The sequence below is a fragment of the Fusarium verticillioides genome, chromosome 4, assembly GCF_000149555.1.
Source record: "Fusarium verticillioides 7600 chromosome 4, whole genome shotgun sequence".
Taxonomy (NCBI): domain Eukaryota; kingdom Fungi; phylum Ascomycota; class Sordariomycetes; order Hypocreales; family Nectriaceae; genus Fusarium; species Fusarium verticillioides.
Genome location: NC_031678.1, coordinates 3,569,947 through 3,584,703, shown reverse-complemented (window position 1 = coordinate 3,584,703; position 14,757 = coordinate 3,569,947). Strand labels below are relative to the sequence as shown.

Here is a 14,757-nt window from a genome sequence, read left to right as displayed (position 1 = left end):
CATACCTCGATCATCGATGAAGGCCCACGAGTCTAAACAACTATCAAATGCAATGTAATTCAAGAAAGATAACCACCACAAATAGGCCCAACGGTTATGAAGTTACAGCGTCTCTGAACTTCTGAATCTCATGCCTCATCAACAGCCTTCGCCTACGCCAAGCCATGTCAAACCCCCATTACCCCACAATCACGATCCCGATTCAGAGTGCGGAAGAAGGACTTCCGAGTGATGTAACTGTCCCATCTTCCAGCAGCTCATCAAATACCACAAGAGCAGTTTACTTCCGGGCGATTCACAGGAAATGTAGACCGCAATTAGTGTTTTGCATTGACTTTGGGGGAAGGCATCAACGAACGGAAGATCTCGTCGACATGTTCCACCAATCAGCAGAACTTGTCAAAGTGTCTACATAGTATTGCGGAAACGCAACGACTCATAGGATAGTCAATTAGAAGGGAGAATAGATGTACATTGGGGGTAATTGTGCAGTCCCAAACTTGTAGATCACCACTAATGCTCTTTGTGTGGATGTGAAGCTGTATTTAAGACCAAGTATATCCTCAACTTGGCAGTTCTCTCATCCAGCAACATCTCCGGGAGCCACTCCATCCTATCCAAAATGAAGCTTCTTAATATACTATTCTTCTCCAGCTTTGCTGTTGCAGCACCTGGTGCCAACCTCCAAGCCAGAGCTGCGGCCAATGACCCGTGCAACATTGGCTACTGCACTCAGAACGGAGGGTGAGTTAATCAGGTCAGAGCTTCCACAAGCATATTTCTGATGCGTATAGCACAACTGGAGGTGGAAGTGCTGCACAGGTCACTGTGAAGTCCCTCGCTGAGCTCACTGCTGCCGCCGCAGCTGACGGCCCTTCTGTCATCTTGGTGCAAGGCAGTATCTCAGGCGCAGCTAAGGTCCAAGTTACCTCAAACAAGTCCATCATTGGCAAGACCGGTAGCTGTAGGTCAACAGTGTTGTCTCGCTGATTTAGTACTGACAGTTTTGTATAGCCCTAACCGGCATCGGTTTGACCATCAACGGACAGAAGAACGTCATTGTCCGCAACATGAAGATATCCAAGGTTGAAGCTGACTACGGTGATGCGATTACCATTCAAAAATCGACTAATGTCTGGGTTGACCATTGTGATCTCTCTGCTGTTAGGGGCGACGACAAGGACTTCTACGATGGCTTGGTCGATCTGTCGCATGCTGCTGACTGGGTCACTATCTCGTATACCTACTTCCATGACCACGTTAGTAAACCCCATTCTTATCTAAGTGCTTGAAGGAGATCAAGCTGACTGTAGTTAGTCCAAGGGATCGCTCGTAGGACACTCCGACAAGAACGCAGCTGAAGACGTTGGCACCTTACGCGTTACATACGCCAATAACCACTTCAACAACGTCAGAAGCCGAGGCCCTCTTCTGCGCTTTGGAACTGCCCATATCTTCAAGTACGTTTCCAAATGACCCCAAACTTAACCTGCTACTAAGAAACCTATAGTCAGTACTACGATACCATGGACACTGGTCTCAACAGCCGTATGGGCGCCCAGGCTCTCATCCAATCATCCGTGTTCACCAACGTTGGAAAAAAGGCTATCTTCAGCGAGTCAAGCTCCGAGGTCGGATATGTTGTCGCGGAAGACGTTGTGCTCGGTGGTGAGAGTCAAAACACTGCTCCAAAGGGGACGTTGAGCTCAAGCAAGATTCCGTATCAGTTCACCCTTCTGGGATCTGGAAAGGTTGCTTCAACGGTTCCGGGACAGGCAGGCCAGAAGCTCAGCTTCTAAATAAGGTTCATGACTGAGGGAAAGATCTTTGGAGGTCACTCTAGGTCAACTTTCATACCACTGGTATAGTAATCGCCATATCTATTCGAAGTCTTCTCCTATCAATACATTGTGTCATGTTCTGTCTCATTCACTTCTGACAAGATGTGAAATCCTTGAGCCCTGCGTCGGGAACCTTGTTCTTGGGGAGACAGAACTCGATATCCTCGCCCTTGAGCTTGTTACCAAACACCCGAATATGCTCACGCTGTAAATATCTTGTTAGCATAGAAATGAATAGTATATCTTGGCGAACTCGCCTCTGTAATCTTTAGAAACTCGTTGTAGATGCCGTCGGACTTCATTCGCTCGCGAACAAGATCCACAACACCATTCATGAGGGAGAGCACGGTAGTGACCTTACTATCCCAGGTCACAAGTGCTGAAACACCCTTGCCGTCGACACGGGTCGACTCTGTGCTGCCATAGGGATCTATTTCATTCTGGTTAGCGATCTTTCCCAGTGTGATGATTTTACGACTTACTCTGCATCTTCTTTCCGACGATCATGTTCCTCCACCAAGCCATGCCGACAGCCTTGTCGAACAATACAACGGGGAAGACGCCATAGGGAGTGATGACATCCAGCTCCTGATCCTTCTGGCTGGCAATGGAGGGGATACCGGCGGGTGAGATGTAGCCGATGATCTCATCGGTCTTGGGGTCGGTAGAGTTGTTGACTGAGGCGTAGAGGCCCGGGGTCTTGGTGACCACGGAGTTGCAAGTACGAGCACGTTCGCCATTTTTGAAGAGGCGGCTAGGCGGTCAGTTTACTGCTTCTGAAACAAATAGGTGTACGTACCTGACAATGTCGACGTCGTGGTATGGCAACTCAAGCTGGTTCCAGATCTCATGGCTAGAGAACCAAAAGCCCTTGCGAACAGTGATAGGACCAACGCCGCCCTTGTTATACTCAGCCTTCTCCAGCTTAGCTCTCTTGTACTCCCAAAGCGTCTGCTTATCCTTCTTGGACAAATCAGTGAAGAATTGGAAGAAGTAAGTCAAAAGCTCTCCCTCGTAAGGGTCATCGAGATAAGTCTCTGATTCGCACTTGTAAGATTGCTTCTTGTCATTGACCGGAAGTGTCTGGTCACCGATTGCTGTGACAGCACAGACCTTTCCTTCGCCGATGTAGAAGATCTTGGGGGCGGTTGAAGCGACGTAGTTGAACCATGTCTGCCACCCGTCGGCGATCTTGTGGAACTTGTGGTTGGACTGCTTCTGTAGGGCTTCAATACAGGCGTAGACGGCCCAGATGAGCTCTCTTAACAAATCTTGTTAGCGCGACCAAGGAAGTGAAAGCCAGATTACTTACCCATTGTCCAGACCAGGGACACGGTCATCCCAACCATCTTGGGGAGAGATGGTCGTGGTGTCAGTCTTGATCCAAGGAAGAAAGCCGCCGAAACCAGGATATGTCTGGTTGAACTGGCTGTAAGTCTTGAGCTTTGTCTCCATGATTGACGCAGCGAAGCCTGGTGCGGCCTTGAGATTATTTGGGGTCAAGAAACGGGCAGCTTCTTTAGATCCAGAGATAGCCTGAGCGTAGAGCATGATTTGCAGTGCCTGAATAACACCGTTAGAGGATATGTCAATGTTCGAGGAAAACAAAGACTGGCCTCTTTGCTGGCTGCACTGAAGGTATGCTTATTAGTGCGCTTGCCAGTTTTCCAATCAAGCTGGGTTCCATCATAGGACATGCCATTCCGAGTATTGTAGGCTACATCGTTTTGATGGAATTTACCTTCCCAGTAGAGAAGATCCCAGATAAATTCGTCAGTATGTTGAAGGACGTCCTTTTGTGACCATTCTAGGCCGAACCGACAAGATGGAGCTTTGGGGTCGGAATACTGAGGTGAGGCCGCTGTCAGTGGCAAAGACAGGGCTAAAGCCAGAACAGAGCTTAGGGAGGACTTCATGATGACTGTCTCCGAGCTCAATTGGTGTCTCGATGCTGATTGAAGAGGCAAAGAAGATGACGAAGCTGCCTTTATATAATGGGAAATGAAGGCTTGCACTACATTTCCAGGATCTTGGATGAACCAATGCCGACTTGGGTACGTATTGAGCCCAGAAACAAGGTTTCTTTCCCCAGACTCAACCCCGCTTGTTGGCTCACCACTATCAAAAGGGGGATAGATCTTCACGGGGAAATGGAGAATCACCTCACGACAAAATCTATTTTACCGCTGCATTTCCCCGTCTCAATCTTTCCGTTCTTTGCCTCCTCACTCTCACACAATGACAAGCCCCACGCCAGATTCCCCTCAATCTCCGGGGACAAATACCTCAGCCCAAAAGAACAGAGCGTGTGACCGCTGTCGTCGGCGAAAAGCAAAGGTACTAATCTCCTCTCTCTCCCATCGGCGAAACTCCCCTGATTCACTCACTGACCGATTCTTAGTGCGACTTTACAGAAGGCGAGCGTTGCACCAGCTGCAGGGAGTCAGGCACACAATGCACCTTCAACCTCCCCCTCGCCCGTCGCGGCCCCAAAATCCGCTCCAGAAAATCAGCCAGTTCCACAGCGGAATTACCGCCTCCTCAATGGGAAACCAACGCTGTCGATCTCGGACTCTCGCCGCCTTTGCTCCTCAGCGGTGGAGATGTAACAAGTCACCAGCGCTGGCAGAATTTATCGCGAGCGCTAGCGTTCATTACGAATGATCTACAGCAATTTGTGACGCGTTGCTTTGATCTCTTTTTTGAGTACCTCTACCCGCTTACGCCGCTGGTTCATGAGCCGAGTTTGAGGGACTCGCTGTCGTATTTTGGGCAGTACCCTTCCGAGAATTTTAGTACGGGGGTTTTGGAGCTTTGGCCTGAGACGACGTTCACGCTCATCACTGCTGTTTGCGCCGAGGCAGCGTTTCTATTACCGAAGGATCTATTCCCAGAGGGTCAGTCAGTGGCTGATATCTTTCTCAATGCCTCAAGATCATGTCTGAACCAATATCTTGAGGCAGAGTTGGAGAATCCGAATGCCAACTCAATCACCATCCGGTACTTTCACTCAAATTGTCTTCATGCAGCGGGAAAGCCTAAGTATTCGTGGCACATCTTTGGTGAAGCAACGCGACTAGCGCAGGTCATGCAATTGAACCTTGAGACATCTTTGGAAGGCTTACAACCGATTGAAGCTGAGCTGCGACGTCGAGCTTTCTGGATCGTGTACATGGGCGATAAATCAGCTGCGATACTCAATAATCGACCCATCACGATCCACAAATTCTCATTCGAGTCGGGAATAACCACGTCGTATCCTTCTGGCATTGAAGACGAAGCGCCTGTTCTCTCGCCTGGCAATCTCGTAACAAACTCCGATGTTGTACGAATAACTTGCATCGAAGGCTTCAACGCCAATCTACGACTCTGGCAGAATGCATCTGATCTGCTGCTGGAGCTGAGACTAATGCAGGACCGAAACCAACAAGATCTCAGCATGTCGAATCTTCAGCCGTTGATCAGCGCGCAAGAAAAGGATCGACTGGATGCTCTTTATGTCCGCTTCATCACATGTCTCGATGATCTACCACCGTATCTGCAGTCGTATACGTTCGCGGCATTGGCCGATGAGTCTAGGGAAACAACCAAGCAGTTCCTGATCCAGTGCGCTAATCTTCAAGTCTCTATCCATTGCTTGCGAATGGTGATAACGCAGAAGTTGGAGAACCTCCCGTATTATAAATCGGAGATAGGGCACTCGGATTTGCGCAAGACGGAGATTGCGAGAGATATGCTGCGGGTGATTCAAGAAGCTCCGTTTTGGTCACTCCAAGTCAACGGCGAGCCTTATGTAAGTCCACAAATGCATCACATAGTTCAATGAAGCTAACGAGGCTTTCTGCCAAGGTCGAGAAGATTCGACTCACCGGTGCGAGTCTTCTGGAGATCATTCACCGAAATGGGTCTTCACCTATCGCTGCTAGAGCACGTAGCGACTTTGCTGTTCTTCTTGATCTTCTCACGAGACTGGACTCCAAGGCATCTGATGCATTGCGAAATACTTCTTCAATGATACACTAAATCTTTGTAATAATACTATCACATATTTGCTATCCTCATACGACTCTTCAGACTCCCTTCTCGTGAATGAAATCGTGCTCCTCCTTCTTGACTTCAATCTCCTTGACCATCTCCTGCTTGGCATCCTTACCCTCAAAGAGATACGTGAGCTCCTCCAGCGTAGGTCCCGACGTCTCAACAAAGAAGAAGTAGACGACCAAGAAGATGATGGCAACCCAGACACAGTAGTAGATGTAGAATTTCCATCCTATAGCCTCCAGACCAATCGGATTGACGTAGCCACCAAAGATGGAAGAGACTTGAATGGTTAGGAGCACGAATGCCCAAGTCTTGGCTCGCATCTGATAGGTGACGATCTCAAGAGGATAAGTGACGACCAGGTTTGTCCAGCCAAAGGTGTAAAAGCCTTGGAAGAGGAAGATACAAGCCAGTACGACTCGGCCGCCGGCCAGTGATCCCTCAAGGTACTGCTTGGCGGCGATGGTCCACATGATGAAAGTGACAAGAACACCACCAGATCCCACAAGGAAGAAGGTGCGGCGCTTGAACTTGTCAACCAGAAGCGTCATGGTGATAGCAACGATGTACTGCCAGAGAGTAACCATGCCGTTGACAAGAGTGATGTCCTTCTCCGCCTCGATGCCTGTATCCTTGAGGATCTGGGTCAGATAGTTCGAGACAAGGAGGTTGCCAGAACTCTGACTGAACAGCGCAGTAGCGAAGCAGAGCGAAATGCGCTTGAGGTTGGGAATGGACGAGAAGAACTCCTTCCAGGTCATGTTCTGCTCGGCTTCCTCCGCGATGACTTGCTGAATCTCGGCGCATTCGAACTTGACCAGTTCGCTGTCGGAATCACCTTCACCGTGGTACTTGATAAGAATCTCGCGAGCCTTTTCAACCTTGCCCTTTGCGATCAGCCAACGAGGCGACTCGGGGCAGAAAAAGATGAGAATGAGTTGGTATGCCGATGGAATGACTTGAACAAGAGTGGGGAGCTTCCAAGACCATTGGTTAGGAATGCGAAAGCATCCGTATGTCGCCCATGCGCCAATCACATAGCCCAGCACAATGTTTGTGTTGTAAAGCGTCGTGATCTGCACACGCTCCTTGGGATGCGAGAGCTCAGTGACCAAGACTGGAGCACCCATCTGGATGAGCGAGGAGCCAATTCCAAGGACAATCTTGCCGCCGATGAACATATTGAGCGAGGTCGCAAAGAGTTGAACCATAACACCAGCAATGATCACGATGGATCCCATGGCAGTTGGGACGCGACGGCCGGCGACATCACTGATCCAGCCGAGGAAAATGAATGGTATAACACCTCCAATGGCGTTGGAAGCGCCAAAGAAGCCAAGTTTGGAACCAGTAGGATGTCCGAAGCGATCTTGCCAGCTCTCGAGGGTCTGGAGGGCGTTGGTCATAGAACTTCACGATGAGTCAGTATGCGTGGCCACTTGCCGGTTGGGAGTGGACTTACCCGTCAATGCCAAGAGCCATACTGGCAAACAGCGAGGAGGTAAGCAGAAAGTATAAAAGTACACCATTCTTGCGCTTCCAAAACGGCGGAACGGTGGTGAGGTCAATGGGAGACTGAATGTCTTCAGTGGCGTGCGCCGCTTTCGGAGCCATATTGACGTTACTACCGTGAAACTGAAACAAGGTAAAAAGAGTCGCCAAGAGTGACTGATGATGTGTTTTCAATCTTCTGATAAAGCTCGGCGATCTCTAGCATACTTATATATACACGATGCAACACTGAAGAAGAGAAAAAGACTCGGTCCAGAAACATGCCATGAACCAAGGTTACAGCGAAAAATCCCCATTTCGAACTAGCCTCCAAACTTCCCCGTGGGGAATGGTCTGCTCAATGAAGCTACGGGGAAACGGCGAAATAGAGCATCGCGCTATTCGAAGAAACCCCTCACCGTCGGGGAAACTACCCAGTGGATCAACTGAATTTCACCGTGATCGACAATCACGACGAGTTGGGTATTATCTCATCGGCCCGTGATTCCACGGTATAAAGAATGCCGAAGTATGTAACTTGTTTTGGTCACTAAAGACTTTTGTGTTGACTTTACAGACGACAATGCCTTCTCTACCAAAGGACTTCAAACTTGGTTTCGCTACAGCGTCTTACCAGATTGAAGGTGCCGTCACAGAAGATGGTCGCGGTCCTTCAATCTGGGATACCTTCTGCCATCTTGAACCGACGCGCACAAAAGGTGCAAATGGCGATGTTGCCTGTGATCATTATCACCGCCTCGAGGAAGATCTTGATCTTTTGAAGAGATATGGATCTGATATGTATCGCTTCTCGATTTCGTGGTCTCGTGTTATTCCTCTTGGTGGACGAAATGATCCTGTTAATGAAGCTGGTATCGCTTTCTATGATAGGGTTATCGATGGGTGTTTGAAGAGAGGTATCACGCCCTGGGTCACGCTTTACCATTGGGACTTACCACAGGCATTGCATGAGAGATACGGTGGATGGTTGGATGTTGAAGAGTCGCAGAAGGACTTTGAGAGATATGCGAGGCTTTGTTACGAGAGGTTTGGTGATCGAGTGAAGCACTGGATTACACTTAACGAGCCTTGGATCGTCTCAATATTCGTAAGTTATTCTTTTGAGAAAACAACGGCCAATTCCTAACAATACGTCTAGGGCTATGCAACTGGAGGAAATGCTCCAGGACGAAGCAGCATCAATCCTCAGTCTACAGAAGGCGACACTTCAACGGAGCCATGGATCGTCGGCAAGGCTCTCATCATGAGCCACGCTCGTGCTGTTGCAGCCTACAACCAAGACTTCCGCGCATCACAAAAAGGCCAAATAGGAATATCACTGAACGGAGACTACTACGAACCATGGGATAGCAGCGATCCGCGAGACAGTGAAGCTGCTGAGCGGCGTATGCAGTTCCATATTGGCTGGTTCGCCAACCCCATTTTGTGAGCCTCTTCTGACTTTCTCAACTACATGACGACGGGAAATGCTAACCTTGTAAAGCTTGGGACAAGACTACCCAAAGTGCATGCGCGATCAGCTTAAAGACCGCCTCCCACAGTTCACATCCGAAGAACTCCAACTTCTACGCTCAGCGGAGAGTGACTTTTACGGCATGAACTACTACACCTCTCAATTCGCTCGGCACAAATCCACTCCTGCACCAGACACAGATTACATCGGCAATCTGGATGAGCTCCAAACCAACAAGGCTGGTGAGCCTGTCGGTTTAGAAAGTGGTCTACACTGGCTCCGATCCTGCCCCGACCTGTTCCGCAAACATCTCACACGTGTGTATCGTCTCTACGGCAAACCTATCATCATCACAGAGAACGGGTGTCCTTGTCCCGGCGAGGATAAGATGACGCGTGAGGAATCGGTACAGGATGAGTATAGGATCAAATACTTTGAAGATCACCTTGACGCTATTGGCAGGTCGGTTGGTGAAGATGGAACTGTTATTGAGGGATATTTTGCATGGTCGTTGATGGATAATCTTGAGTGGTCTGATGGTTATGGACCCAGGTTCGGAGTGACGTTTACGGATTACGAGACGTTGGAGAGGACGCCGAAGAAATCGGCGTTGGTGCTGAGGCAGTTGGTTGATCATCGGAAGGGAACTCAGTTGAAGCTGTAGACGAGGCCCATAGACGCGACTATTAAAAGTCCGAAATTATATAGAGCTCAGATATCACATCAAAATGCTGAAAACGCCATCGCAGCGTAAAACCAATCCTGAAGGGAGGCTTCCTTATCTATATATCTCGGTGAGCAAAATGTTTCCGCAGACTCATAGCCGCATCTCGGCGTTGGGTTTCATCCGCCAGACCCATTCCCGGCAGCGTTCAAAGTCCGGTATATCCGCTATCTACAGCTCGCGCGGAAATCGTCAACTGAAACGAGTTTAGCATCGCCGAGGTTATACGTCAATGCGGGACGCTAGGAGCCAATTTGGATATTTGAAAGCCGGCAGTTGACGTGGTGCCAAATTTCGAAGAATTTTCTCGTATTCTCATCGAAGTTACAAATTGGCGGTGATACCCTCAAACGTTTTGCTTAAGAACTAAATTCAATTTTGATTTACTTTAAAAAAAAATGGCTCGCATTCTCATTACTGGTTCCGCTGATGGCCTGGGCCTCGAAGCTGCTCGTCAACTCGTCAAGCGCAATCACACCGTTTATCTTCATGCGCGCAACGCTCAACGCGCAGCAGAGGCCAAAGCAAAATGCCCTGGGGCTGCTGGTGCCTTCGTAGCGGACTTGACACTCGTGTCAGAGACAGAACGACTCGCCAAGGAAGCCAATGCAGTCGGAACCTTTGATGCCATCATTCATAATGCTGGCTTGATGGCTGGACCATTCCGCAAGACTCCCGACACCGGCATCCCAGCTCAGACCGCCGTCAATGTTCTCGCACCTTATATTCTTACTTGTCTCTTGACGCCTCCCAAGAGACTCATCTACATCGCGTCTATGCTCCATGCTCAAGCCGATACAAGCGTTAAGGATATTTTCTGGCTTGAACGAGGCGAATCTCATTTCAAGGACTTTCCCGCGTACTGCGACTCAAAGCTCCATGTTATGTTGCTCGCAAACGCAGTTGCCAGGCGTTTCAAGAACACATCAGTCATGTCGGTTCATCCCGGATGGGTTGCGACGAAGCTCGGTGGTGAAGATGGGCCAGATAAGATGGAGGATGGAGTTGATACATATGTCATGTTGGCTGAAGGAGACTATGATCAGAGCTTGACAGGGAAATATTTTGAGCCTAAGAGGAAGCTGGCAGAGCCAACTCCCCAGTGTAGTGAGGTTGAGTTGCAGGAGCGGGTTGTTGATGCTTGTGAGAGATTGGTGGGTTTGAAGCTTCCTGAGAACTGAGCTTGATTGATAGACATACGAGTAATTATATACTCATGTATCAAAGAAACTTTAGTATTGATAGAATCTGGAAATTGAAGTATCAATTTGCTTTAGGATTATCACGCTATGTCACTGTGAGAGACTAATGATAGCATAACATTGGAGTGGAATGAGGGAAACCCTCACAGGCAGAAAAATTGCAAATGAAGGGTAAAGAAAGGATATAGCCCAAGATAATCCTTTATGATTTCATATAGAAGGAGACACACTGCAGAATTGTTGGGATTGAGAAGTCTCAGAGCATCAGGGACGAAATCATAACATTCACTACCCTACAGTAAATAGAGATAAGATAAGGTCCGTCTATCTTATCATACCAACACAGTGAATTTTACTGAGGCGGGAAATAGATGGACCGAGCGTCGACAGTCAATCAACCAATGACAGAGCGAAAGATGTCCCAGCCAAATCCTTGATCTCGCGTTTGTTTCGGCATTTTCTCGTGCATTTGTGCGAGCCAATCAACGTCTCTTCTAATCCAGTCATCGGGCGAAGCTCGCCCTACGGACCCGAGAATGCAGCGTAGAGGCACGAGAGTAATCATAAGCATGTACGCAAAGGACATGAGTCTTACTATATATATCTCGTGTAGCTCTGCTTATCGTTGGAAATGTTCATTATCAGGAATCATATAAATACATCATTTTCAACACTTGCAGGCTGAAATTCGCAACGCTCAATAATTAATCTCTACTTAGACTTACGACATAACTCACCAATCACATTCACAATGCCTGTCACATTTATTGAAACAGATGGAGGTAAACTCGCCGTCGATATCGCTGGCGACGGACCTCTTGTCATCTGTTCCCCCGGCATGGGAGACTTTCGCGACGCATACGACGCTTTAGCTATAGAGCTTCGTAAATCTGGCTACAGAGTCGCTATGGTTGATCTGAGAGGCCATGGCGACAGTAGCACGACCTTCAACCGCTATGGCGATGAGGCTACCGCTGACGATCTCATTACCTTGATCGATGCTTACGGTGGCGGACCCGCTGTCTTAGCAGGCGCCTCTCTTTCCGGCGCTGCTGCTACAATCGCCGCTGGAAGCCATCCCGAAAAGGTCGCAGGCCTTATTCTCTTTGGAGCTTTTCTTCGACCTGGAACTGGCAAGCTAGTCGCCAGTCTCTTCCGCCTTTCCATGCGCCAACCCACCGGCCCAATGATTTGGAAGTCATACGCTCCTAAGCTCTGGCCCGGTCTTGGCGATAAGATCCAAGAACGAGTTGACAGATCCATCGCAATGTTGACAGGCCCTGGTCGCTGGAAGGCATTCCACGCTACACTATCTACCGACCACGCCGTTGTCGCACCATACATTAGCAAAGTCAAGGCTCCAGTACTAGCTGTCTATGGAGATGCTGATCCTGACTGGACTGACCCTATCGAAGAAGCTCGATGGGTCGTGTCTAATTTTAAGGATGGCGAGGTTGTTGCTGTCAAGGGTGTTGGACATGCGCCTATGATGGAGAGGCCTGAGGAGGTTACACCGGCTGTTCTCAAGTTTTTGAACAGGATCCGGGCAAACGGTGGTTTTAACCGTGCTTGAAGATGTACAATATCGAGATGGGCATTTTGACTAGTAGTGGGAGAAGGGAAAGTGATTGATACCATAGTGAGGCTATAAAGAGGCGACTGGTTTATAGGCACATCATAATAGGACGTAATGCGATAGAGATAATAAGGTTATTTCCACTCTTTACTATAAACTTTTCCATTTGCTAGAGATGATTGATCAAGCCGATGACAATAGCCGATGATAATATGTCCTTGAGCTTAGGCCTAGAATTGCTTCTAGAGACCACGAAATAGTGCGTCAAGAGTTGCCGATACTTGAATGAGCTCTTCATCTTCGAAAGGACGGCCGACCACTTGTATGCATATTGCTTGGTTCTCAAAAAGGTTGGGATCGTCTACAAACAGTACATAGTTAGAATCCGGATGTGTATGATTATAAGGGTCATGCGTACAAATCTCGTGGTTGGGTTTATCGTAGGGATTTGTATCCAAAGGTACGTATTCCGAATCAAGAGGATCCTGCTCCGCGTTGACCTTGAGTCCTGGTATCGGCAATACCGCAGCAGGATAGTCGATCAGGTTGAAGAGCGAGGTGTATCCCCAGTATGTATTGAAGTCATGAGGATAGCCTACGCCAGGTGCCGGAGGGCATATCAAGGCATCGATGGGATGGCCTTCGATGGCCGTTTGTTTCCATGCTGCCAGGAACTGCTCTTTATAGTCTCGTACCTTGCCACTCAACTACTAATAGTCAGACTAGAAGTAAAAACCTTTTGTATCTCGGCTTACCTGTATAATCTCCGAAGCCGGAAGCTTTCGAACATTGAAGACCTTGAGCAGGTCGGCAAATGCTGGGATCATGGGTTCACCAGATTCTTCAAGTGCGGCGACGGCAGCATCAGCTCCGCCTTGGTAGTAAATGTCGAACTTGATTTCTATTAGTCATTGTACCAGGTTAGATTAGGGGTACTTACGGTAGTCCTCAAAGCTTGCCAGCAGTCGAACGGCGGCTCAAAGTCAACGACTTGAGACAGAAGTTAGCTTTGAACATCCACAGTCCACAACGAGCCTGACTTGCCCTCGTGACCAGCTTCTATCAGCAACTGTTTGGTATGCTCTAGTACTCGAAGAACTGGTGGGTGAGGCATTACGACGCCATCCCATTTCATTAGCCCGATCTTCAGCTTCCCCTCTGGAGAATTGATCGCCCTCCAGGGAACAGGCACGCTAGTCACATCAAATCTATTATAAGGATGGGCATTGATGACCCGGGTTAGTAACTCCATGTCCTCGATGGAATGACAAATAGGTCCAAAGGAAACTTGAATCAGACTCTGGCCAAGGTCTGGCATCGCGCCTTTTGGGATTCGTGCAGCTGTTGGTTTGAGAGCATACAGCCCATTGAAAGCAGCTGGTACACGAATCGAGCCGCCAAGATCAGTCGAGGGCGTGAGAGGCGTACCTTTCATAGCTACTAGGACACCGTCGCCTCCAGAACTACCTCCAGCGTTCAGGTTCCGACTAAAAGGGTTCAACGTGCGACCCCAAAGGTTACTGACAGTTTCGATTGCCATGGCTGATTGAGGCATAGTGGTCTTGCAGAAGAATATGGCGCCTTCAGCACGGAGAGCAGCTACGACTGCAGAATCCTGACTGACGATATTGTTCCTGCCTGAAACGAAAGCCATAGTTGAAGCATGGCCTGCAAAGCAATGGATATCCTAGTGGCGAGAGTGAGCTGGGTGAGGGAGTATGGCTGGCAGAGGGCTTACTTTGAGAGCAATGGGAACACCATGCAGTAAACCCTTCAGTTGACCACCCTTCTCTAGCGCTTCATCAAGCCCTCTCGCTCGTGCAAGACCTGCTTCATAGAACCATTCGGTCAGACAGTTGACCTACTGCCGTCAGCCAATTATCATCATGTACTTATATTACTGACCAATTGATGCGCGATAGCAGCGCGCCCAGCAAATGCTTCCAAGACCTGCACTGCTTTTAGCTCGCGAGTCTTGACTTTCTCGACTATTTCTGTGGCTGTAAGTTCAGTAATTTTGAGCTGCTCTTCATTGAGAAGGCCGCAGGTGTACGGCACATCCGCGACGTCTTTGAGGCCTCGATACTGATTGACATCCAATCGCCAGTGTTTGGGGATGGAATCAAGCACTTTGGCTTGAGATTCCTTAGCTATTTCTTGCCAATTCATCCTGTGTGATCGAGACAGGATGGTGTTGTATATGACTTTGTCTGCTGCGAGTGACTGATTGGCAATGTGAAAAAGAGTTCTTGATAAGTTGTGCCATTTAAGGTTATACAAGAAATGCATCAAGGCTCCCGGTGTATTGTAGGTGTCACGTAGGTAACGTTATGAACAGCCATCGGTGGGCCTAGTCCCCAACGATTGGTAAGATCATGGCGATTACGTTACTTATGTTTCTCCACATC

The 14,757-nt window shown here is 48.7% G+C and overlaps 8 protein-coding genes across 8 annotated transcripts; 5 read left to right on the top strand and 3 right to left on the bottom strand.

The window, feature by feature from the left end:
* Window positions 1-622: 622 nt before the first annotated feature.
* Window positions 623-1,799, top strand: FVEG_12279 (pectate lyase; the record flags this gene model as incomplete). The annotated part of the gene is made up of 5 exons (XM_018901629.1): window positions 623-744; window positions 795-964; window positions 1,015-1,259; window positions 1,318-1,460; window positions 1,511-1,799. 5 exons carry the CDS (start codon window positions 623-625, stop codon window positions 1,797-1,799), a joined length of 969 nt encoding a protein of 322 aa, XP_018760146.1.
* A 130-nt stretch (window positions 1,800-1,929) lies between these two features.
* Window positions 1,930-3,757, bottom strand: FVEG_12278 (hypothetical protein; the record flags this gene model as incomplete). Its single annotated transcript, XM_018901628.1, has 6 exons — window positions 1,930-2,046; window positions 2,156-2,271; window positions 2,324-2,595; window positions 2,641-3,102; window positions 3,154-3,404; window positions 3,563-3,757. The coding sequence occupies 6 exons, from the start codon at window positions 3,755-3,757 to the stop codon at window positions 1,930-1,932; spliced, it is 1,413 nt and encodes a 470-aa protein (XP_018760145.1).
* A 322-nt stretch (window positions 3,758-4,079) lies between these two features.
* Window positions 4,080-5,864, top strand: FVEG_12277 (hypothetical protein; the record flags this gene model as incomplete). The annotated part of the gene is made up of 3 exons (XM_018901627.1): window positions 4,080-4,178; window positions 4,243-5,634; window positions 5,691-5,864. 3 exons carry the CDS (start codon window positions 4,080-4,082, stop codon window positions 5,862-5,864), a joined length of 1,665 nt encoding a protein of 554 aa, XP_018760144.1.
* FVEG_12276 (hypothetical protein) lies at window positions 5,836-7,496 on the bottom strand (the record flags this gene model as incomplete). The annotated part of the gene is made up of 2 exons (XM_018901626.1): window positions 5,836-7,292; window positions 7,345-7,496. The coding sequence occupies 2 exons, from the start codon at window positions 7,494-7,496 to the stop codon at window positions 5,912-5,914; spliced, it is 1,533 nt and encodes a 510-aa protein (XP_018760143.1). The 3' UTR covers window positions 5,836-5,911.
* Window positions 7,497-7,956: 460 nt separating this feature from the next.
* On the top strand, window positions 7,957-9,511 carry FVEG_12275 (beta-glucosidase; the record flags this gene model as incomplete). The annotated part of the gene is made up of 3 exons (XM_018901625.1): window positions 7,957-8,481; window positions 8,533-8,819; window positions 8,878-9,511. The coding sequence occupies 3 exons, from the start codon at window positions 7,957-7,959 to the stop codon at window positions 9,509-9,511; spliced, it is 1,446 nt and encodes a 481-aa protein (XP_018760142.1).
* A 458-nt stretch (window positions 9,512-9,969) lies between these two features.
* Window positions 9,970-10,752, top strand: FVEG_12274 (hypothetical protein; the record flags this gene model as incomplete). The annotated part of the gene is made up of 1 exon (XM_018901624.1): window positions 9,970-10,752. One exon carries the CDS (start codon window positions 9,970-9,972, stop codon window positions 10,750-10,752), a length of 783 nt encoding a protein of 260 aa, XP_018760141.1.
* Window positions 10,753-11,524: 772 nt separating this feature from the next.
* On the top strand, window positions 11,525-12,346 carry FVEG_12273 (hypothetical protein; the record flags this gene model as incomplete). Its single annotated transcript, XM_018901623.1, has 1 exon — window positions 11,525-12,346. One exon carries the CDS (start codon window positions 11,525-11,527, stop codon window positions 12,344-12,346), a length of 822 nt encoding a protein of 273 aa, XP_018760140.1.
* A 245-nt stretch (window positions 12,347-12,591) lies between these two features.
* FVEG_12272 (hypothetical protein) lies at window positions 12,592-14,518 on the bottom strand (the record flags this gene model as incomplete). The annotated part of the gene is made up of 7 exons (XM_018901622.1): window positions 12,592-12,710; window positions 12,768-13,056; window positions 13,105-13,242; window positions 13,290-13,325; window positions 13,365-14,036; window positions 14,088-14,210; window positions 14,255-14,518. The coding sequence occupies 7 exons, from the start codon at window positions 14,516-14,518 to the stop codon at window positions 12,592-12,594; spliced, it is 1,641 nt and encodes a 546-aa protein (XP_018760139.1).
* Window positions 14,519-14,757: the final 239 nt, after the last annotated feature.